The 24,433-nt window shown below is 48.0% G+C and overlaps 1 protein-coding gene across 1 annotated transcript in view; it reads right to left on the minus strand.

The window, feature by feature from the left end:
• Window positions 1-18,519, minus strand: part of TRIM71 (tripartite motif containing 71) — a 63,895-nt gene extending 45,376 nt beyond the window's left edge. The window contains 2 exon segments of the mRNA XM_008153960.3: window positions 17,651-17,767; window positions 17,770-18,519. Coding sequence (XP_008152182.2) covers window positions 17,651-17,767; window positions 17,770-18,519 — 867 coding nt within the window.
• Between the last annotated feature and the right edge of the window lie 5,914 nt (window positions 18,520-24,433).

A 24,433-nucleotide genomic window follows, 5' to 3' on the forward strand; every position in this document is an offset into this window, starting at 1 on the left:
ATCCTCTCTCTCCCCATACACACCCCCCCCCCCAAAACGGTGTGCTTTCATGCCTCGCCACCGGTTCTCTCACAACGTCCAACCCTTACTCCGTTCCAGCTCGGCAACCCGCGATTTCGTTCAGTAGACCCAGTTCCCACCGAGGGCCAGAGGACACAAAACGAGTTGACGTGGGGGAATGTGGAGAAACCAACGCTGAATCCTCATAGTGTGGGGCACTTACCCTCCCCCCACAACAACGCTCAATAATCAACCTTTAGTTCTAACCTGCGGTCTCAACCATTTTGCCCACAGGAAACTGCCTAAAACCCAGGGTGAAGTTCTCAGGCTTGGGGGGCAGGGGGGGGGTCACACGTCAATCAGCGAAAGGCAGTTCTGAATGACATATACAATAGTTGGTCCAATGCAAGGAACTCCCCCCCCCCCCCCGACCCCAAAGTGGCCATTTCCCCCATAAGTTAACATTTTCTAAGAAACTTAAAACCAAAATGTCTCTGAGAGAGTCTTCGGAATGGAAGCCACCAAGCTGTCAACTCCAAGGGACCCGGCAGGCCAGGGAAGCTATGAACTTTCTCAGAAGTGTTCACCGCCAAGGGCCTTGGCTCCAAGTAGGCCCAAGGGCAAGACAGCTTTAGCTCCCCTATACTCACGCCCCCAGGAAGAACACAGGAAAAGCTGGCACCCTGTCCCTAGAACTTCAATGCTGCATACACCATTTTTTGAGATCTTGAATTTCTTTTTCTTAAAGCCTATCATACAGAATCAAAATTAACTTAGTACTTTTACATGTACTTCATTCAGCACAGGACCCAGTGCCCGTAATTCTATTTCCCTTTATCGCGATGTAAGGGTCCCCAGAGGCAACCTCTGTTCTAGTCCTTTGTGTCCCCAAACACCCGGAGGAGAGAGCCAGGAGAGAGCCAGGCCTACGGCAGATGCTCAATGGGAAGTGTGTTGATTGAACGGAATTCTCTTCCACATTTTCCAAGCAATCCTTGAGGAATTTGCCTCCCAGCAGGCATCTGCTCACTAGAAAACAATGTGCCCTGGCCATTTGCATTGTGGCCCTGGGACAGCAAATGTTTAAAAGAGGGGGGGGGAAAAAAAAAAAAAAAAAAAAAAAAACGAGAATCTGGGCCTTCATAACAGAGGCTGAAATGTCTCGGAGGTAAAGATTTTAGGGGGTTTCATAGCTATCCTTGCAGCCACAAAAACCCACGACACCAGACATGGCAACGTCCCATCAGTAAAAACTCATTCACATCCAAAGCCCCATAGTTTCCGTTTATCCTCTCAAAATCCAAGACCAGCGTAGTAGGCCAAATTCTCCAGATCAGCACTACAAGGAACTACAGCAAAGGAACTTCCTGGGATGCTAGAAATGTTGTCAATGATGTGCGTGTGTATAAATTTGGCAGAACTCAACTAATTATGTGCTTACAATGAGTGTCTGACTGTGCCTAAACTCAACTCAACATAGATGATGTGTATATTCGCCATGCAAGGATGTGCCAGATTCATTTAAAGCAAGAGTTAAACACCAAGTCCTCCTCATCTGTATAATTGGATCTTACACGTGGCTTTCTACTTTTATTCCCATTTATCTGTCCCTCCCCTTTTTTTTGAAGAGGAAAATTAGTTTTACATCCTAAAAAGCAACGAAAGGATGTGTGCCAGATTCATTCTCTAAGTAACAAAGCAAAATGAAGAACTACAGCTGCAGGACACAAATATATTTCAAAACTTTATCATCATCAGTGTGTACACGATTAAACGATAGTCATAAAACTAATGTGACATAGGAACTATGACCAGTGATACAGTCCAAACTATTAACAGTAGTTACGTCCAGGGAATGAACTTAGCACGTTATGTATTTTTTTAGCTACTTAGCAATTTGACTGTGGTACAATGACTATACTTCTCTTGAAATTTAAAAATCCAATGAAGATGAAACATTGAGGGGAGAAAAGGCAGCTATATATATATATAGGAGAGCAGGTCTGTATGGTCCTGACTAGTAACTGGTATACAGCAGGCAACAGTGCAACACGTGCTGAAGAATGGACTGGTGTGCAACCGGTCTAGACCAATCAATATAAGCATTGCCACTGATCTGTTGAGAATAACTGGACATCTGCAGAGAATCTATTTCCTTAACAGCTACCAAGTATCGAGATTTTTTTTCCCCCCAGAGATCACTGGTATATATCCATAAAGCAATATGCGCATTCAACTGTATTGCCAGTTGACACCCACAGGGGAAAGGCCTTAATACACCCACTCCTCTCCCCCAGCCATCAGCTATATTCAGAGCTGTTTCCCAGAAATGTGAGATTCAGAGAAAAAGGGGAAATGAGACCATTCACTAGCAGTTAGGGCATTAGGTTGATCATTTGCTCTAAATAAAATTAGACACAGCTTTATATGATACACCAAGAATAGATTCTAAAATGGGGATTAAAGACTCAAGATATAGAGAAAGTAAATGATCAGGAGGGATTGAGCAAAAGAGAGAGGGAGGGAGAGAGGGAAGGAGGGAGGGAGAGAAAGAGGGAGAGAGAGGGAGAGAGAGAGAGAGAGAGAGAACTCATGGATGTGGGCAAGAGTGTGGTGATTTGGGGAGGAGGGGAGGCGGGCAGGGATGGGTGGAATTGGTAGAGGGCATAGAGGGGATAAAAAGTGATGGAAAAGAAAAATCTTTTTTTTTTTTAATTGATGATCACCGACCACACTGAAATTCGGAATGTTGACCGAGTTGAACGAAATTGAGGCAAGCCACAGATTCAGAGAAATCCTTTGCAACAGCTAGTTCTTAGTACTGTGTTTATCCTACAAATTGATTTAAAAAAAAAAAAAAAAAACAGGAGAGATAGGCCCAGGAACCAAGGCAATCCAGGGAGGAAACCCAAATGGCCCATAAACATATGAAAGGACGCCCACCTGGCCACAATCACGGAAATGCAAAGTAAAACAACAGGACGGAGGCATTTGAGCCATTTTTCTCCTTTAAATTGATGGCAGCGAGGATGGGTGCGGTGGGAGGAAGTGTGGCTGGTAGGAGGCAAGCTCTCAGGAGCAAAATTAACATTTCAAATGCATCTCTCTCCAGCTTCCTAGCTATTCCCTGGCTGGGGGTGGAGAGGGATCTTCCCTCTACAAGTAACAGGGACAAGTAGACCTGAAGGATGATAATGGCAGTAGCCAAATGCTGAGAAAACCCAAATGAGGGAACAGCTAAATACGTTCCAAGCTAAAGAGCATGAACCCCAAGTTCGGAGCAGTAATGACCAGCAAGCACGTCAGTACAGGGAAACAGCCACGTTTCTAAGACTGTTTCTTATAGGTCAGTGTCGTCCCAATAAACCTAGTTTTTAAAGAAGAGATCATTGAAAGAATTTTTTTAAATGACCATATTTGTGTGTGTGTGTGTGTGTGTGTGTGAGAGAGAGAGATAAGGTTTAATAGAAAATGCACAAACCCCGATCATATAATTAGTTTTGTTAGTTTTTTAGGATCATATAATTTGGAAAGAAGTTGGGCTGGGGATACACACATTTTTTTTTTTTTACAGGTAATCCAAAGATATATTTGTGTCTTGTATACTTATAGCAGGATTAGAACTAACTGGTCCAGGTTACTTGCTGGGAATACAAGGTAACCCTGAGAGGAAAAAAAACCTCATTTTTTTTCCATTCTCCCAGCAACTACAAGCTGAGGATGGTGGAGGAAGAAATGAAAGGCCAAATAAATATAGTCACAAGCACGTATCTATTTAGAAAAATACCCAACCCAAAATGACAAGGGCTGTGAAATCAAACCAAATGTCAGTTAAAAAAAAAAGACTTAAATGTCGTTAAAAGAACACAAATGTAATACAAAAATTGTTACCTCGTCCCCCCCCTTTCATCCCTGTCAAGTGTTTGCAAATCTTCTATAGTTTTTATGAAGCACTCATTCTTTTGGTTCCTTTTTTGTTGTTGTTCACTGTGGGCAAACCTGTCTACCTTTAGCATCAAGAGGGGGTGAGAACCCTCACCCGGTGACAGCATTTGTAAGTGCTGCCTGCAAAGTCAGGGAACTGCAGGTCCTGGCAGGCAGGACAGGGACCTACCTCCAAGTTAGTTTTCGGCCCACCTCCTCCTCATCTGCATAATTTGATCTTACACATGGCTTTCTAATTTTATCCCCATTTATTTACCTGTTTCTCCTACCCCCCCCCCTTTTTTTTTGGTGAAGAAGAAGAAAATTTGTTTTGCACCCTAGAAAGCAAACAAAGGGAACTTGAAAAAAAATTTTTATGGGGCTGGAAAAAAATAAGCACTGATGAACTAGGCCAGTGGTCGGCAAACTCATTAGTCAACAGAGCCAAATATCAGCAGGACAACGATGGAAATTTCTTTTGAGAGCCCAATTTTTTAAACTTCTTCTAACGCCACTTCTTCAAAAGAGACTCGCCCAGGCCGTGGTATTTTGTGGAAGAGCCACCCTCAAGGGGCCAAAGAGCCGCGTGTGGCTCGCGAGCCGCAGTTTGCCGACCACGGAACTAGGCAGATTGTCATACATTTCAGACAAATTCTGTGCTCAGTTGGTACAGCAGATGCTAAACAATCAACAGAGGGAAAAAAACGCTCTAATATGCTGAAAACCAAGTGTGAACACCAGCCCTCCTTTCGAGAAAGAGGGGAATGTTGGTTCTCAAAGCTATTCTGCATTAGAGGCATAACGTTCAGTCTGAGATGCCCAAATATAGGTAGTGCCTCTCTTTGCGTGTATTTGCAGGTTATTAACATTTGTGTCTAATGAACAACCAACACACATTTAGTTACCGATAACCAACAGTAAAGAAAGATGCTACAGATGAAAAACCGGTAATAACGTCAGGTTTTCAGTCACCGAGGCACATCTATTTATTGCACAATACACTTTAAGGACGAAAAAGGTTTAAAAAAAAAACCTGGTAGCTGTTTCGGCAAGTCCCAAAGGTTGTCCAGAAGTAACCATTACATTATCTCTCGCCTAGGAGAGGATTTTTGCTACCCTTCATAAGCGGTTTGCCGTTTATCACCATAAATAAACCCTAACCCTTTTCTTCCTGAACTAACCTTCGGTTTAAAAGCAGAGAAACTCAAACCTTCCTCTATCCACACTAATCAGTGCCAAGACTCCCTCAAAGCTCCAGATAACTGGGTTGGGTCCACAGCCAACCAGAGCCCATGTGATACTTTAAAAATCTAATTAAATCGGTGAAATAAAATTTCCTCTTCGAGCATCCCTCTAAATCCCTGAAAGCTATGATAAAACTTGACAACAGGAACCAGAGGAGAGAACCAACCAAGGGGAATCTCTCTGGACGGTTATTAAAATAAGAGTGGGACTAGCAGGTGCTTCCCCGACCCCCTGCCGCACAGGCCCCAAAGTCAGCTCCTTCGCTTTCCATCTCTTCACTTAACATTGACGCACGGGGCGCAGGGCAAAACCTTCATCGGGAAATACTTCACTTGATTTCCCAACAAAAAAAGTCAGCCCTAGGCTGACGAATGAGAATGCTACCCACACCAAGGAGGCTCATGAGGACACTGAGGCTCAACGTGACACACGGTGTGTGCTGGGTCAAAACAGGGACTCCAGGATGCGTCAGGGACCACCAATGCATTCCAGGCATTAAGAGAGACATTCACAATCGCCAAACAACAAACAAACAAAAAAACAAAACAGGAAACCCCAGTGCCCCTCCACGGGGGAATGTGGGGGAATGTGTTAAGTTTGGTAGGCGCACACAATGGAAAACTACTCAGCAATAAAAAAAAAGGGGGAACTACTGATACTCCAACAGGGATGACTCTTGAATGCATTATGGCAACTGAAAAAAAAACCAACGAGAGAGAGAGACGTGAGCACGGCCTGGGTCCACTCTATGACAGTCCAGAAAGGACAAAATTGTAGTAAGAGGTGGCTGTCTGAGGCTGGGGTGGGGTGGGCGTCCGGGGGGGTGATGGAACCGTTCCTCTCATTTTGGCTGTCTTGACGGTCGTTAATTATGCCTCTGTAAAACTCCTGTTTAAAAATGTGCATGACTGTACCCTTAACCAAGGTGAATTTTACAATACGAAAACGATACCTCAACAAAAAAGCAAATTAGAAAAAAGCGCCCCCGACCAGTAGGAGCGGGCGAGGCCTTCGCTCTGCGGGGCAGGACAAAGCTCGGTGGGGTGGGGGAAGGGCGGCTGGCCACCGCAAGGCTGAGGAGAGGGAGGGGGAGCTGCTTCCTACAGCGGGTTCCCAGCCTCCCCAGCTCACTCCCAAGATTATAGCCATAACGTGCTGGCTCGGGGAGATACCCAGGGTCGTCCACGGGCAGCCGTGCACAGATGTCCCGCTCCGTGGATCAGCAGCCGCCCCCCCACTCTGGGGCCAGAAGCAAATCCAGCCATTAGGGAAGACAGGGATGTGAATCCCACACCGGTTACGAGCAAAGGGATGTGGGGCTATTTTGCCTGCTACTGTATTCCCAGCGCCTCCTACTTGACACTAAATCGGTTTCCCGCAGAAATTCAGGCCTGTTTTCATTGAAATGACCATTTCCTGCACTCATGTCATCTTCCCTTATAAACTGTGTAACTGGGTGAGCAAGCACAACACACAGACACAGCGATCTCTCTTGGTAAGCGCACAGCTCCACTGGGGAGGGCTGGGTGCAAGGAGAGGGGCTGGCAGAGGGCTGGGGAGGGCTGGGGGGAGCCTGGCCATCGAGAGAAACAGCACTGCTCCCCCCTTCACGTGGGACACATACTGCTTCTCATCCGTCTGAGGTCGCCCCCCATATTTTCATGAGAAGTTTCAACGGGAGCAAGCCAGGTCGTACTGGCAGGGGGAGCCAGTGGCCCAAATGGGATTCCATCTTCCCAGCAAACCCATCCTCCTCCTGCCCCCTCCCCCTTTGTGCCTGGGGGGAAGGGGAGCGGAGACTGTGCAAAGCACACCTCGGCATGGTCAGCGGGGGTCACAGTTCCTCAGCCAATAGGGGATGCTAAGGGAGGAAAGAGTTTGGTTTTTCTCCACGGCTTCCTGGGTCACACCGGAAAGACTTCTCTTCACCCCAGCAGCATGGGGTCATTTCAGTGGAGGAACCAGCTTTTCTCAGCCTGCCTCCCCAACCCCACCCCGAGGGGCCAGACCCACAGGAACCCTCCTTAAAGTATTAATAACCCCAACCTCTTCCCTTTTGATTCCCCAACCCCAGGACGGCAGCTGCTTCCCACAGTTGCTACTTCCCAGATACTCGAGTGTTCTTGTAACAGTCAACAATTCTTTACATTCAATTACCTATTCAAGAAATACATGTGGCTCTGGCTCCTGCCGGGCGCACCAATTATTTCCTCTACATATCAGTAACCCATCCCACCCACCCCCCCTAGGAGGGGGTAAGAGGAGGTGACCCTAACACCCTCCTCCTGAGGGATGTGGAAAGGATTAGGAAAAATAAGGTCACAGATGGACCCATCCACTCTGGGCTCCTAGAAACTACTCTGCCTTATCAACACAACCTTGGCCCTAAATCCCACAATTCTCCAAGAAACCCCTCTTCTTTCAGCCCAAACTCATCTTCCCCTCAGAACTTCTTCCTGAGTTTTTTAACACTGCTTTCATCTGATCCTTTTTTAAAAAGACACATAAAGCAGCCTCACAGAGAAGGTGAGAATTCCCCCCCCTTCTCCATTCTCCCCTTCTCCCTTTCAGTTGTCTTCTCAGACAGACAGGCCACAAGCCCAGGTAGGGGACAGGTTGCAGACTGCCCTCATACATCTGTAGCAGGGAGCACAATTCCTGGCGGCCAACACTCAACTATCCGATGACAAATCTTAACACATCGAGAGAGTCTTATCAGCAATGAGGAACTGCCCAAATTATTTTGTGACATCAAATATGGCTTGGCCATCCACCAGGAAATATTTAACCAAGATATAAGCAGCATATGTAATTTCATGGAAAAGAAATTTTACCAGGAAAAGCTGAAGCCAAAACTTTCCCCAGGATATTTACACAATTATGTGCAGCTACTGTGTGATTGAAACTCGAATTCTACCTGCTTCAAAGCACCTTCATGTAAATTACAGCTCCTCCCCACAGATAGGAGAGACCTATGAAACCACTCGTAGGGCTTCCATCTAAAAGGTCAGAGATCAAGAGATTAAATGACTTGTCCAAGGTCACATAGCCCCTTCAGGACAACACTGGGCCTTCAATCCGGGTCTTTTTAGCCTAAAGCTCATGCTCTTTATCTTTATACTGAGAAGCTACAAGCATTTTTCAACTTCCTGTTTCCCCTTCTCATCCCCTAATTTCCCCTTCCCATCTATATAATGTGAAAAGGTCCAACTTTCAAAACCTAGTTCTTTTCAAGGGCATTCCATTTTTTGGCTTGAAAACTAAGAAGTCTCCTTTGTTCCTGGCGAAAGGAATAAAATGGCAGCAACATGAGCATCTCCTGAAGGTCAAACCCAATTTGCATCAATCACCACTGAAAACCGGGCAAAATATTTCTGGAACTAGTCCTTACATCCACTAACATCAGCAGAGACCAGATCTAAGAGCCCATACCCACTAACGCCAAAGTGCTTGCTTTGCTTGCTTTGAAGGGTTGAGGCCAGGGTGCCGGGGAGGCAGGAGGTGTGGCCTCCAGAATAGAACATGCCTATTATAAATGGCTTGGTAGATGAAGCATCCTTCTTCTCACTGATATTGCGGAGATCTCTTTTGAGACTTAATTTCAAGAGGATAATGTAAGACTCCAGACCTCATCCTTGAAAAATTATTGTTCTGAGAATCACTTCACACATTAAGTTAATTCTGGAATGAGACACGTAGTAGTGATGTCACACTCGCTTTTGCCCAAGGTCAGGGCCCATTATGGATGATATTTAACTTTCTACGTAACAACTTGGAAAAGATTAAAAAAATTAAGAAAATAAAACACAAGCAGCTAAAATCGTCCACCAATAAATTTAATATTAAATAGCCAATGGTTTAAGGACTACTTTCAATAACTTAACCTTGACAAATATCGTGAGTAAAGAGCAATGTGACAAGAGTCTGACCTCCATCCCTGGCTTTCGGAGTAGCAGTTTTTTTCTGTGGTGATTTAAGCCTTTCCTGTAATAATGTGTGATAATGTGTTTCCTCTTCAGATGCCTCCCCCAAACACACACACACACACACACACACACACACACACCTGATAATCCCGTGAAATTAAAGCTTATACAATATTTCAGTCCCTGAAATCAGACTGTTTCCCTTAAGCAAGGTGACCTGTTTCCTTGATATGTTACAGTTTCGGGAAGGAAAAAAAAATATATCATGGCTTCAAAGATTAATGGTTCTCAAATACATCATACGTAAAATGTAAACTGGCCTTCCGTCTGAAAAAGAAAAGAAAAAAAAAAAAAGCTCAAGGCATTGGTATAGCCTCTAAATACACTTGCACCCAACTTCTCTCCTCAGTTTGCGGAGCCTTATAACCCTAAAATGGTCTAAACCCGTGGTCGGCAAACTCGTCCGTCAACAGAGCCAAATATCAACAGGACAACGATGGAAATTTCTTTTGAGAGCCTAATTTTTTAAACGTAAACTTCTTCTAACGCTACTTCTTCAAAACAGACTCGCCCAGGCCGTGGTATTTTGTGGAAGAGCCACACTCCAGGGGCCAAAGAGGCCTCATGTGGCTCGCGAGCCGCAGTTTGCCGACCACGGGTCTAAACCAAAAGTTACACCCAGTTTTTCTAAAGTGAAACAGGGTTTATGCGTTTTTCTCCAGTACACCCTGTATTCACCTGGAAGAACTACCTATCTTTTCATTTAGATCAGAGGTGGGGAACGCCCGGCTGTATAAGGCCACAAAGTTATTTGGCCTGGCCCTGCCAAGGCATTAGGGGTGAGTTAATTGAATGTTTGACCAAATACTGCTGGCTAATTTTTACCAGTAAGCTGATAATTTTGAATGGCCCTCGTGGTATAGATATCCAAATGGCCCTTGGCAGAAAAAAAGGTTCCCAGCCTGATTTAGATCCTGGTAAACTGATAAAGGCACAGCCACAATGTCCACCATTGAAAATTAAGTTTTCTCCTACAACACTCCCTTTTGAGCGAAAGAGGAGGGGAGAGGGAGGGAAGGGTCTGCTTCTATACCCCCTACTATGCAGCTGAGTAATAAAACTATTATGAATGTTGACAACTGCCTTCTATTAGGGGACACTGCTGAGACGTTTTACCGCTAATCCCTAGAACACTGAAAAGTGGCACTGCATTTTACAAACGAGGAAACTGAGGCAGAGCAAGAATGCAACCTAGAATCACATTGTCTGAGTTGCTCCAGGAAAGCTAAATAGACACCTTTAATAAGAAACATCACAAAAACCTTTTTTCCCAACCACTACTAAAACTTTCTTTATCCTTTTCTGCTAACACTTACCCACACATGTGTGTGTGTCTTCAGCACAAGCCTATAGATAGATGATCCCAAGTGAGAAATAGCTCCCTCTGATATTGATCTCCAAGAGACAGAGGGCACAGACCAAAAATTTACAGACATGGTCTGAACACATCATGATTATGCCTGCTGATGCCACTTATTCACAATTCTCGTTTTTATCACCTGTGCTGAAGTAGTCCTATCTGATCCATGTTTAGCAACAAAATCTAAGTGCGGATTTCTTTATATATATATAATAGAGTTTTTATAATTATCCCAATTAAGTCAGAATAGGAAAGACATTCCCAAAGCCCACTGACATTTCAAGAAGAACATGTGTAACTGCAAATGGTTAAGGCTAGAAGGAAACGGCTGGCCAGGCTTTCCAGAAGTAACAACTAAAGGATACAGCTGTTGACACATGTTAGGAAGGCACAGGGGTTCCTCTCTCATTCCCAGGGGTTCCTCACCAACCAGCTCAGGCTACAAAGCCCACTCAGGGGCCTCAAAATTCCCAGGGTGGCCAAGCTATGGAGGGGATGCCCTCAGTCTTAACGAACCTTGACTGACTGAATTACCTTTTGTGTATACTGCTCTGCTTCATTCCAATTCCATTTATGTTTGACAGCATGTGCTACTCTGCAGGAGCCTGTCCAGGTAAATACTCACAATGGAAAATTATCCTCATATTCTTTATCAAGCCTCCCCTTCCCAAAATTGACAACTTTCAATTTGCTGAAAGCAGTAAAACTTTATCACTAAAAATTACCACTCTCTTAGGGTGCTGTACCTAGTGATCATTTATCTGGGAGCATTATACAGATGAACTGAAAGCTCACTTGGTGGGAACTGATGCTCAGGTAAAGGTCTGGGATTCGTTTTTAAGAAATTCTACATTAAGGAGGACAAAACAAAATACCGGCCTGATAACTTCAGATTAAATAAAGATTTCACGCCCTAACTGGTTTGGCTCGGTGGATAGAGCCTTGGCCTTCGGACTGGAGGGTCCCGGGTTCGATTCTGGTCAAGGGCACGTACCTCGGTTGCAGGCTCCATCCCCAGCCCTGGTAAGGGAGCGGCAGAAGGCAACCAATCGATGTGTCTCTCTCATCTCGATGTTTCTCTCTCTCTCCCTCCCTTCAATTCTCTCTAAAACTCGACGGGAAAACATCTTTGGGTGAGGATTAACAACAAAAAAATAATAAGTATGGATTTCCCAAAATAGGATTTGAGCGGGAGATGAGACCCAGGAGGAGCTGGAGTCTTCCCCCATTTCATTTCAGGCTACCTTCAACGCCCATTGCAAGCACTTACTAATAAACAGGAGGGCAGCTGGAGATGGCATCTGAGGCGGGAAGGAATTACACTGGAATAAGGCTTGCATCAAATGGTTTCAAAAATGTAAACTGCTCAGCCCCAGCCCCTCCCAGTTTTTCTGTTAACAAAGTCAGAGTCTTGTCAGTCAAAACAGTCAATCTGCTTCCAGTCAACTCCGTTTGTAAGTAGAGACAAAACCTCAAAGGGAGGAGAATAATTTAGTAGTGAACAAGCATGAGGTCGCATCAACTTAAGAGGAAAGATGGATCAAGCTTCCTCTTGCAAGTCACAATGCTTGAAAGGTCAAGAGAAGGGGGAAACCGAGTGGGCTGCAATGGGTGGTTTCTTGCTTGCTCCCTTTAGGCAACTGTAATCCTTTATCAATCTTCCTCTTGCTCTCTCCCAAAATAACAGAGATGGCAAAAAACAGCCTTTCGTGAGCCAAGCCTTTAACTCTTTGTCAGCGTTATGGGCTATGGGCGAGTGGAGAGGGAACACTACACTTGGAAAACCGCTGGCCTGGTAGAATTCATCTCAACCTTTTGCTTAAAAGTGTCATGAAGAATGACACCAAAGGGGTCCTTCATTCACTAAGAATGATACATCTGAAATAAATCTGGCCCTGTGTAACTGGAAGGAGAAATGGTAAGATTTTAGATTAGCACCAGAGGAAATAAAATTTGGAGAGGATAAATTTTAACAACTTCACCTCATTCATAGCTTTCGCCCAAAAGCTAACTCCCTATATAGGCAAAGTTTTAAAAATTCAAACTAAAAGTGAAACAGCTCCGCTCGAAAATTTTACATATGAAGAGAAAAGTTGCTTCCGTTTTAGGTAGTGCTTTAAAGAAACTACACATTTTAATGCTGGTTTCAGTGTCCTGAAATTTATAAATAGCTAAAATGGGAGGAAGAACCCTGGTGCAAAAAGGAAATTTTACTCACTCTGCAAACACTTTCAAGACTTCTTTGTTCCACGTACAACTACTTAACTTGAACACATCTGAATCCTGAAGAGCATATAGTAGTAATATCAAATGAAGAACTGAAGTCTGGGAGAAAGTGCCTGCTCTGTTTTCTTCCTAAATTATCTGCATGGTTTCCAAAATATATATTCCTAGCATTGGAAATAAAAGTCCTGTAGACCCAAAGGAAGTCTATGCAACCTGAAAACTCTTTGTAAGAGGGAAAAGTCACAAAAGGTCCCCCAAGGCAGTGCTGATGCCACCGGCAATCTCAGGTATTACCAGCACGGCACACTTCGTGGCTGGGGTTATGCCTGCCTGCAAGGCAACTCACAAGCCAAGGTTTGCCAAATTCAGCAAGGCCCACTTTCGCCAGGATCCATGTTGATAAGATCATTCCCTATGCACTTTAATGAACTACAGGGGCACATTCCCCAGCTCAAATGTGACTTTTTAAAAGCCCACAAACAGAATGCCTTCAAGGATAAGAAATGAAGAAATCAGTAACATTTCTCTTCCATGTGTTTTCATCAAGCATCTTCTTCCTTCAACAGACTTCCACCTACAAACCTGCTGAACGCAATTCAGAGAAGCCACCTCCCATGTATTTCCAAGTTACGAAAAGTTTGGTTTCCTGGCAAATAGGTGAGATGTATGCATTAAGCAGACATGTCCACCTAATTCCTATAGGTACAGCAGGTCAAAAATGTAGTGCAGAAATACCAGAATTCGCACTTCTATTGACTTTTTCTCCTGTTCTCACAGAAAGTCTTTTGGTATAGGTTTTATAATTTACACAGCAGACACAATATAATTTAAAGACAAACATGCATACACTGAGTATGCGTGCCTGAAAAAGCTCAGACACTGTGGATACACAATTAAAAAATACTCATATTGGTGCCAACACAGGTATATCCCCCACTCACAGCGACTTACTCCAAATAAGACACAAAACAAGAATATATTCCACATCCAATTACTTTAGGCAGCCAACCTGCCTTCCTCAAAGTGGTTTGAGGCTGATTTTTGAAGTGGTTTCCCAGGGAAAGGTAGTCCCCAAGTCTAAGATGGTTCAACATCCAGGATCTTATCTGGTTGGAATTCTAAAATTTATCTTTCCAAAGTTTGTGGGGTTTTCTTTTTAAGCCCAAGGAGGGGACTGGATATGAACTGTATAAACATCTGCACCCTCTTTTCTATCCAGGGGACTCAGGAAAACCCCACACTTGGCCTGCCTAACTGGAAGCAACATTGCCATCTTCAATGAAGATGGGCTACAATGTTTGTCTTGGCTAAGATGCAAGCGTGTCACACACACACACACACACACACACACACACCCCAGCCATGTCACCGCCATGTCACCGTCCCCCCCACACACACACACACACACACACCCTATTAGTGACAGGGCCTTTCTGGAAACCGGAACACACTTAGACCACATTCAGCTTCCCACCATTTACAGAGTCCCGACACCCAGCCCTTTAACACACAACACACACACCCTGGTCCACCCTAGATGTTTGCTCCAGTGTCGCCTCCAAGGCAGCAAAGGGCTCACTAGGATCCTAAGTGCCAGTAACACAGCATTAAGGGCAACTGGGGAGTGGCTGGGGCAGGGCGATCAAGGCGCTCAAGTCCCACTCAACTCCCCGCCACTCTTCTCCCCCACCCCAAACACGCGTGAACCCTTGCAGACCCTTTTCCTAGGGTGTCCGCGGGGTGAGGAGCGGCCACAGGTCCAGCTGCGTCACCAGAGCGGAGGTGGGCTGGGGGCGCCAGGCTGGCGGAGGGCCAGGCCCTCAGCCCACAGCCAGGCTACCTTGGGGCTCTTTGGGACCGCGGCCCAGTTCCAGGCCTGGACGTCCGCGGGGCCGCGGGGCCTGCAGGCCTTCCGCCTTTTGGACTGAAGGCTGACCATCCAGACACACAACTAGGGGGAAACCCTAACTATTATTTTTTTATGAGCCAAGCGCGTGAAAGCAAGCAATTCTTACCATGTTGTTGGAAACCCCAACTCCCCCACCACCACCACCATCACCACCACGTTAGGTTTTAAAGTTGTTTTGAATCCAGCGCTCACAACAACACTTTGCCAATCCAGAGGAGCCACTGCGCTGCGGGAGGGGGGGGTGCTTGAGAAAAGCCTCCCACACCCCTGAGGGGACAAACTGCTGGGGGTACACCCGCCCTAAAATTAAAGGAGAAAAGCCAGGCGTCAACCCTCCTTTCCCAAGGTCAGGTGGCGTCAGTCACCATAAGGCAAGAGCACCCTGAATTATTTAATGGAGCCCGTTGTCACAGGAGGCAACTCGGCAAAGCAGCACATTTTAAAAATCAAGGTAGACTTGTCCATACAGTCGAATACCTGGGTTTGCGTGTTCAGTCCGTCACAATCAAAGGAGAGGACAGCCATCCTCCAAAAGTGCCCCCATGCTCTTTGCCAGTCAAAAGCATGACTTTTCAATGGAACAGTATTTTAAAAACTGTTACCCATCACGTCCTTAGAAGGAAAGGAAGAATTTAGGCCATGTTCATATAAGAACATGGTGTCTGTCACTCTATCCTCTATTCACAGCACTGGTTTGCCATCTTTAAGCTCAAATTTTCTAGCATTCTAAATCCAAAAAAAAAGGGTCTAAAAATTAATGTCCAATTTTTTTTGTAATGAAAAATGGAAAAAGTGGGAGGTAGATTTTGCTCAAAACGTTAAAGTTCCATGTTTTTCAAGGACCTTTCGTTTAACAGTGCAGTTACCTTAACACTTTTGCCAAACAATTTTAACCTAGTGTAGGCACACGTTGAAAAGTGATTTTTCAGGGCATCCAGGTACCTCCCAGGGCTGAGAGGAGCGGTCACTTCGAATTTTACACTCTCCCATCCCATCTGAATGGTTTTATCATTTAAAAAGTGCATAAACCTTTTACAAGTCTGGTGACACTAAGCATCCACTGTTTTAGCCCAAATAAATCGTATGTGGATCTTTAACTGGGGGTATAAATAAAACCTGACATTTAAAATCAACTGCTGGGAAGGAGGGTTTCAATCAACACGCATCCCAGGAGGAAAATATGGTGGATTCGAGTTGCCCTCTTCCCTGCACACTTCCCCCCGACCCCCATTTCACCCTAATCTCCACCTTTCCATTCCGGAGATTCGGGATTGATATTTAAGCTCAATCGTTTTTCTAAAAGTGAACGCAAGAACATACTTGGAGAAACATTCACCCATGAATGTGTAGAAAAACTTTAAAGGTGAGTTCCATTCAGAGCTTAAAAACAAAGGAAAAGAATTTAACTGTTCCCCAGCGTCAAACCTAGAAGAATAAACCTTTATGAAGTGAGGCACCTACAACAAGTAGATTAAAATTTCAACTTTTTCCCCACTAGGAGAAGCCGGCTTAAGGACATCAGGCAGTAGAGCTCCGCCTTCCTCCCCAAATAACAGGTTAGGAGAGGAAAAGGCAGCGCTTTGCAAGCCTCTGCCCAGCTCGGTAACCAGCACGCACGCCCACTCCAACGCGCAGGCAGCAACTCCCACCACGATTTTTTACGCCTTTGCCGTCTCCTGCTCCGCGTCCGAGGCAAAGACTTGAGCAAGTACACACAGCGTTAAGTGACCGACCACCTTTCCAGAGCCTGCTGCTCAACGCTTTCGGCCCTTTGCTCTAAGGGGAGTGGAAGGTGTCACACTAAGGCTTTCATTTAACAGCCCAAACAACAGAGAAATCAAGCCCAAAAGACTGTGCAGTGCAGCCCTCGGACTTGGCGAACCCTCAGGTTCTAGCCGCGTGCAGCTGGGTGCGTTTCCTCCCCCCCCCCCCCCAAGAGAAGTCGAGCCCCCCCTCAATCCGGTTCCAGTAGGGATCAAAGCTGGAGCAGCCTGGAGCGGCCCAAGGGACTTCCAGCTGGGAGAGGGCAATGGGCACAGTCCCCCAATTCTGCTTCTCTAGGCGCAAACCTGGGCCCGCGACCGAAGGGCATGAGGGCAGGTTCAGGCACCAGGACACGTTTTTTTTCCCAGTGCGGGGGAAACAACAGCGCAGAAGAGAAGCGCTTTAGACCGGGCCCCTCCACCCCCCCCCCCGGGTCCTCAAAGATCCAGATGCTCTCAGACACACCACCAGGAGAGGACTGCTACCGGGTCCCAACAAAAAACAGAGTCCTCCCCCCAGAAACGCGCACGTGGAAACCAGGTCTCCGTAGGCGCACTCCACTCCTCACCCACACAGCCATCCATCTCTTCCTGGCTCGTGCGCCCTACCGAAAAGCCACCATCTATGAATTTTACGAAAAAGGGAGGAAAGAAGCTACGAGAGAGCCCTCACTTCAGCACGTTGGGAGGCCTCTAGCAGTGCCCGCACAAGGAAACCGCATCTCCACAGACACACAGCACATGGTCTTGCCTCTCGGGTCTCCTCCTTAAAACAATAGCATGCACGCCTTGTCAAACAAATAAGGAAATCAAATGCATAAAAATCCATAAAAGGGTCCTCGGGAGCGGGGGCGGCGGAAACCCTCGCACTAGGAAACCAGGTCTACACTGACACCCACACAACCTCTCTCTTCCCTGCTCATGCCTCGTTAGAGAAAGCGGTTGCCACGTTTTGTCACACGGAAAATTAAGATGAGGAAAAGGGAGTCACTCCACGTTTGGGGACCCACACACATAGCCCTACTACTATGTAGCGAGGACCGCGATGGAGCCAAAGGGAAAACAAGACATCCCGAAAGGAGAAGACACCCCCCCCACCCTCCCCACCCAACCACTCACCGCTTTGGGACTGTCCCGCGGCCCTTCGCGAGGCCTCCCGAATGGAAAGACACACACGCCTCCTCCCCCCCCCGCCCCCCGCCCCGGGAAGCCCCCTCGGAATTCGCCTTGCACTCACCTCGTCGTCGTGGTGCTGGCAGAAGCCGAGGCGCTCGGGGAAGACCGAGATGATGGAGAAGGGCGGGCCGGTGAAGGGCGCCCCGAGCCCGAGCTGCTGCGCGGCGGCGGCGGCGGCGGCGGCGGGGGCCCCGGCGGGCCGCGCTCGATGTAGTGGTCCTTGGTGAGGCGCACGCGCTGGTGCGCTCGGACGCAGTTGTCGCACAGGTGCTCCTGGCAGTCGAGGCAGCGCGACGAGGCGGCGTTGCCCTCGTCACAGGAGCTGCAGCCGTGAGGCCGGCGCAGCAACAGCGCCGACGGAGAGGCGGCAGGTCCTCCCGGCGCGGAGCGGGAAGGCGCGGGCGGCGGCGGCGGCGGCGGCGCCTGCGGGAGCGCCGGTGCCGAGGCGGACGCGCGCGGGTGCGCGTGGTGCGCGTGGTGCCGGTGGTTGCTGTGGCCGCCCGCGCCCGCCGGGGTGCCGGCACGCCCGTTCTTGGGCGGCGGTTCGTCGGCCGTGGCCACCACGGCGTCGAGCAGGTTGCTGAGCAGGAAGGCGGACGAGGGTAGCGCGTCCATGCCCGTCGCCTCGGCCAGCACTACTTTCTGGTCGCAGACAGGGCACAGCAGTTTGAGTGACTCCCCCGGCGCGCCGCCGCCGGCCGTAGGCAGCCGGTGCGCCTCGAGGCACGGGCGGCAGAAGGCGTGCAGGCAGGGCAGGACGTGCAAGCGGCGCGCCGCGGCCCCGGGGGCCCCGCCGCCGCCCCCCGACGACGTGGACGTCTGCGAGGACGACGACGACGCAGACGAGTTGGAGGAGAGCGGCGCTGGCGAGCCGCACATCTCCTTGCACAGCAGGCAGATCTGGAAGTCGGTCTCAGGGAACGAAGCCATTTGCAACCAGGCCCGGAGGAGGGAGGAGACCAGAGAGGAAGAGGAGGAGAGGAGAGCGCCGACGAGGTGGGTGGGGAGCCGCCGACTCACTCAGAAAAATGCATCGATTAGGTCTGCAATCCAGGAGCCCGCACCAGAGCGGCGCGGCCCTCTCGGCCTCGCCGCGTCCGGCCCGCGCGCTGCCACTCCCGACGCTGCGGGCATTAAATGCCACTATCCGGAGGCTACACAGATTCTCCCCGGAGGACGTGGGGGCTGCGTGCCTTACAGAGCGGGAGCGCCGGAACAAGTCCCGACTCGCGAGGGGAGAGCGGGGGCAGGGAGGTCAGAGGACTCCCTGGAGCAGCTGGAGCTTAAGCTTCTCGCTCGTGGAGGGAAGTCCTCCAAAGTAGAGTCCGCTGTGCAATCCCAGTCCGGGCGGGAGAAGCAAAATTTGGTTCGACGAGTATTTGGTGCGTTGCTTTTCTTGATATGAATTTAGTTAGTCTCTTCTTGGGAGAGAATGGCTCCCCCAAACTAGTAAAGGCGGGAGCGGCGCGACGCCAAGCCCGTGTCCCCCCGCGCGATGCCGGCCGCCCCACCGCATGACGCGGCGGCCAGGGACTCTCCTGGGTGGCCCGGCGTGCTGCGCTCGGGCTTGCGCACGGCCGGGCGCGGGCTCCCCTGCAGGACGGTCGGCCCCGCAGCAACTGCAGGTCGTAGGGGCCCGGCCGCGGCCGCACGCGTGTAAGCAGTACGCACGCGCGTCCCACGCGCCTCGAGTCTCCCGCGCGCCTGCCTGGCCCGGCCGCGGCTGCCGGCGCTCAACACGCACGCGCGCCCCACGCGGCCCAGGGCCCTCGTGCCCCGCCTCGCCCGGCCTGGGCGCCTCCCGCGCGCTCCTTCCCCTCCGGTTTAGCCGCGCTGCAGCGCGGGGCCGCAGGTCCCCGCGGGCCGTCCTGAATTATTCATCGGCAGGAAGATATTAGATGTACCCGCTGCCCGCTCCGCGCGAGCCGTCGTGCAATGCTATCCGAGCTCCGCGCGCGCCCCGCGCCCCTCCTCCTCCTCACGTCCGTCCTCTCTGAAACCTTGGCAGCAAAGGGGGATCACATTTCCTTTGTCATCGGGCCATTTCGCCCTCGCCTCAGTCCCCCCTCCGATCCCAAGCCGCGGGGACGGAGCCTCCTCTGGGGCGCGCAGGAATCAGTGGAACCGGCAACGGCCCAGCGCGGTGAGCTCGGGAGCCGCGTGGCCAACGCCGCCGGCCAGCGTCATCTTTCAGAAACGAGTCGCCGTGCAAGACTAGGGTGGCCCCGGCCGCGCCGCGCCTACCGGGCTTTGCTCACGCCGCGCGCCCTGACCTCCTGGGGCTTTGCACAACTCCCCCAATTCGGGGCTGTGGGCGTGCACGCGCGTGCGAGCCCCCCTCTTCCTCTGCTTGGCCGTCTCTTCCTCCTCCTCCTCCTCTTAGTTCGCTGGTTATTGGGACTGATCGGAATTCGGAATCCTTTTAATCTCCAAAGGAGCAAACTCACTTCCGCCCGAGTGCTGGGAGGGGGCTGGGGGAGGGGACACAGGGGAGGGGGTTCCAGGCAAACAGGAAACATTAGCCCTCTCTGCATGGCTCGCTTTTGTGTGCTCCCTCCCTCCTCCCTCCAACCTCCTCCCTTCTCCAGGCCGCTGGGGAGACGAACGCCCCCAGGCTTCAGTGTGACGACCTTTGAAACCTTCTGAGCGAGGAGCGGAGAGGGACTCTTCCGTTTATTTAAAAAAAAGAAAAGAAAGGAAAAGATTTCATTCGGAATCGTGGTTCAACAGAAGCTGATATCCCTGCCCGTGAAATCTAGGGTTTTTTCCCCCCACCTTTTTTTTTTTTTTTTTTTTGGAATTATTATCTGTTAACGTTTTCTTAAGGACTGCCTATCTGGGATCAACACTAAAACATCACGCCGGTTGTGTGCAGTTGGATGGGTGGAATTAAACGAACCTGAATTCTGATCTCCGGAGGGGCCAGTTTCCTTTGAGTTTTAATGAGGGGTGTGGGGCAGAGGGCAGCTGTTCAGGGGAGGCTGCCCGGGCGATGGCCCCTCGGCCATCTGGGTGGTGCCCCAGGCTGCCTGGGCGGTTCTGGGAGAGGAACTTGCTTGGCCCTGGAAAGAGACTGACTTGGGAGAGCAGATAGGACCACATACCAGGGTTCAGAGGGTGTCTGGTCTGATGGCCAATGGGCTGAACAGTTGTCCCGGCCTAAACGCTGTCAAGCTGTTAGAGACATGTTGGGTCCTACTTGCACAGGCAATAACCTGGATGAGTCTCAAAAACATCACGTTAAGAGAAAGAAGCCAAAAACACAAGAGTTCATACTATGTGATTCCATTTACAGGAAATTATAGAACAGGCAAAACTTAAGTCCTAGAGATAAGAAAATTACCCGTGGGGGGGGGGGGTATTGACTGGGAGGGCAGGGATGAGGGAACCTTGGGGTAATTATATATCTAGAAATATATTGGTGTCTACATCTGTCAAAACTTGTCAATCTGACATTTAAGATCTGTGCAGGTCACTGTATGTAAATTATGTTTCAATAAAATGAAATAAAAAAGTAATTTAGTGTCCACTCTGAATAACCATGGGTTATAAAGATTTTAAAAAACACACACACACAGCCATGCAAATATTCCCAGCTTCTCTAAATTTGCTCACCAGAATTTGGGGAGTTTTACAGGGAAAGATCAACTTGGAAAGAGCCCTTAAAGCGACCCAGCTGGATAAATGTGCTGAACATCCCATAGTGCAGAAACACCTCCCTATCCCTAAGGGGACAGAGCCACTGTGGGCCCCCAGTGCTGTGCTGAGCCTGGCAGCCCCACTGGGAAGGGCCAAGTCCTCAGCTGCCCTCAGGAGCGCTGTCCTCCACACCTGGAGTCAATCGGAGCTCAGTGAACATGGACTGAAATATGTAGGGAGTGCAGCAATTACTCTCAAATAAAAGCAAAACATGCCAATTATATCTCAATAAAAAATGGAAAAACAAAACAGCTCCTTGTTTGCCAATGAAATAGAAGCAAGCGTCTCATGCTACCATTTACTGCCTTTACGGGTTTCTTCGTTTCCTAGTTTGAGACCTGCGTGTGAACATGCACAGTCACACCTGACTCTACACGCGGCTATAGCATTTTCTACCACGCTGGCCTTGCTTCGGGGGTGTTGTACGTATTTGGGGGGTTGGCTTCTTTTCTTTTCTTTGATTGTTTTTTAATCCCCCCCCCGCCCCCCATAAAAGAAAAAGAAAAAGGAAAACAGATGGGGAAAGAGAATTGCCAGAAGGAAGATGGCCCCAGAGGGTCAGAAAAAGGATGGGCCAGACCTGCTGTCTCCCTCTTGGTTGGCCCCACCCACCAGCATCTAAAAGGTTTCTTTAAAAAATGTAAAGATGATGGGTGGGGCTGGGGGTGGGACGGTGTTGAAGAGTCCTGCAGATCCTAACTCTCAAATCTCCAGCAAGTGGATGTCGGATATGAGATGAGAAGTCAGCTGAGACATCATGGAGGGGCAGGAAGGCAGTAACTCCAGAAAGAGGAATCAGACTTGACAGCGGTTGGTGGGTTAATTTCCTGGGAACAATTGCTTCAGAATAAGCCAAAAAGAAAAAGAAAAAAAAAGAGTATGGGGGTTGAGGGAAGAAAGGTTTTGATTTTATCAAATATATTTCCTTTCTTAAATTGATACATTTGACGGGAAACAGGGCTGTGGTATAAGTTGTCAAATTAGCACATTCCTAATTTCCATTGACTTAATGTACCACAGATAGGAAAGAGGGAACTCTTTAAAGCCAGTAATTTAATCCTAATTGTACAGAAATACAGTTACGATTTTTTTTTTTAAATATTGGATAGTGATAAATAACAAATTAGGATTAGACTCTAATTAGCCTTATCCAGGAGAGGAACAAAAGCCATCTATCCAGATGAAAGGCCAGAGAGAGTCCCCTGCTATAAACTAGTATTAAAATTTTCATTGCATCCTAGCTAATAAACACCCTTTCTTAGCAAGGGAGGAGCATACAGCCTTCCAGTTTTCTCTCTGCAAGTTTAATGTGAGAAAGGGAGTTCCTATACCTCCCCGAATCCTGAACATAAATCATTTTGTATTTTAATAATAACCACCTTTTAAAAGAAACCAGCCCTGAAATCATTATGTAGGCAGTAAATTTGCATTCTTTCTCCAATTCATCTGTAACCATATTTTGTTCCCCTGCTGCTCTCAGACCTGGGGATGGGGATTAGACCCTATTTCCATCAGAGCGACTCTGCGTCTGCTTTTTTCAGCTGATCTTTCATTCAATATCTGATGCACCTGCTTGTTTTGATGTCAAAACTGCACCTTCACCATCATCCTCCAGTGTATTCATATACATTTTTAAAGCATAACTCTCCAAGTATTTTTGAAAACATTCAACAAATATTCCATCACAATTACTATTTTGAACCATGAGGATGGGTGGGTACCAGCCTAATAGACAACCGTTGAATCGTTGTTTGCATCATCCTGCCAGTTGAGGGGGGATAGAGTTCGACAATGGGGCCAGCTCTTGACTTGGCCCTAACTCTGGCCCTTGGAATCATGAACAGAAGTGTGTCAGGTGCCTTCCACATCCCAGAAGTCAGAATAGCAGCAAGTCAGATGATAACGTGTAAGCGCTAGCCACCTGGATCTCTAGAAACAACCGTAAGGAAACTTGAATTGCACCTATGAAAGCTAAAAGTCAATATCCAGCTTTAGTAGTTAAAAGTTGTTCAGAGCTCAGTTAGGCTTACATCCCAGTTTCATCACTCTTAACTGTGTGACCTAGGGTAAGTTACTTAACTTCTCTGTGCCTCAGATTTCCCATGCATATAATATGACTGATACACGTACCTAGCCCATCAGGGTTAAATGAGCTACTAACTGTACACTCTTGGTATGGTACCAATCACATGTCAAGCACACATCTAATTAGCTTTCTAGGTGTGTGGGGTTTTTTTAAAATATATTTTTATTGATTTCAGAGAGGAAGGGAGAGGGAGAGAGAGAAACATCAATGATGAGAGACCTGCGTGTAAACATGCACACAGTCAGACATGACTCTACACGCGGCTTTTTCTGCACGCCCCCCAATGGGGATGGAGCCCCACAACTCGGGCATGTGCCCTTGACGGGAATCGAACCCTGGGACCCTTCAGTCCGCAGGCCGATGCTCTATCCACTGAGCCAAACCAGCTAGGGCTCTAGGTTTATTTTTAATATATTTTTTTACTGATTGATTTTTAGAGAGAGAGAGAAACATATATTTATTGTTCCACTTATTTAAGCATTCATTGGTTGCTTCTTGTATGTGCCCTGACCAGAGATTAAATCCCACAATCTTGGCATATCTGGATGATGCTCTAACCAACTGAGCTACCCTGCCAGGGTTTAGCTTTCTTTTGTTGTTGTTGTTTCTCCTTTCTTTTTGAAATTATCCTTATTCAGCATAATCAACAGACTGTTTTCCCAAACTGCCTGCCCACCCATTTAACCTTGTCATTGCCTAGTCACTACCCTTCACTGAACCTTCACATCTCACACGCTCATCTACATCTTCCTTCCCATCCATGACAGAGAGTTGTAATCTCACCTCTCACGCTCACCTCAAGACCCCACTGTGGCAGTCTGAGCTTCGATTTTCTTAAATGGAACAAGAATGTCTTTTATAGTAAGGAGGCAAAAACTATAAAAAGTTGTTCTCAAAATAAAAATAGCAGAAAATCGAGCTATATAAATCAGTACATGCTGTTAAGACTGAACAGCTTTTTTTTTTTTTTTGAACAGCTTCTTATTCCAAATGCTCTCTCATGTTGTCGATGCAAGACGCTATGCCATTCAAGTTGTCCCCTGTTTTAGCCTGACCTTG

The sequence above is a fragment of the Eptesicus fuscus genome, chromosome 18 (assembly GCF_027574615.1).
Source record: "Eptesicus fuscus isolate TK198812 chromosome 18, DD_ASM_mEF_20220401, whole genome shotgun sequence".
Classification (NCBI taxonomy): domain Eukaryota; kingdom Metazoa; phylum Chordata; class Mammalia; order Chiroptera; family Vespertilionidae; genus Eptesicus; species Eptesicus fuscus.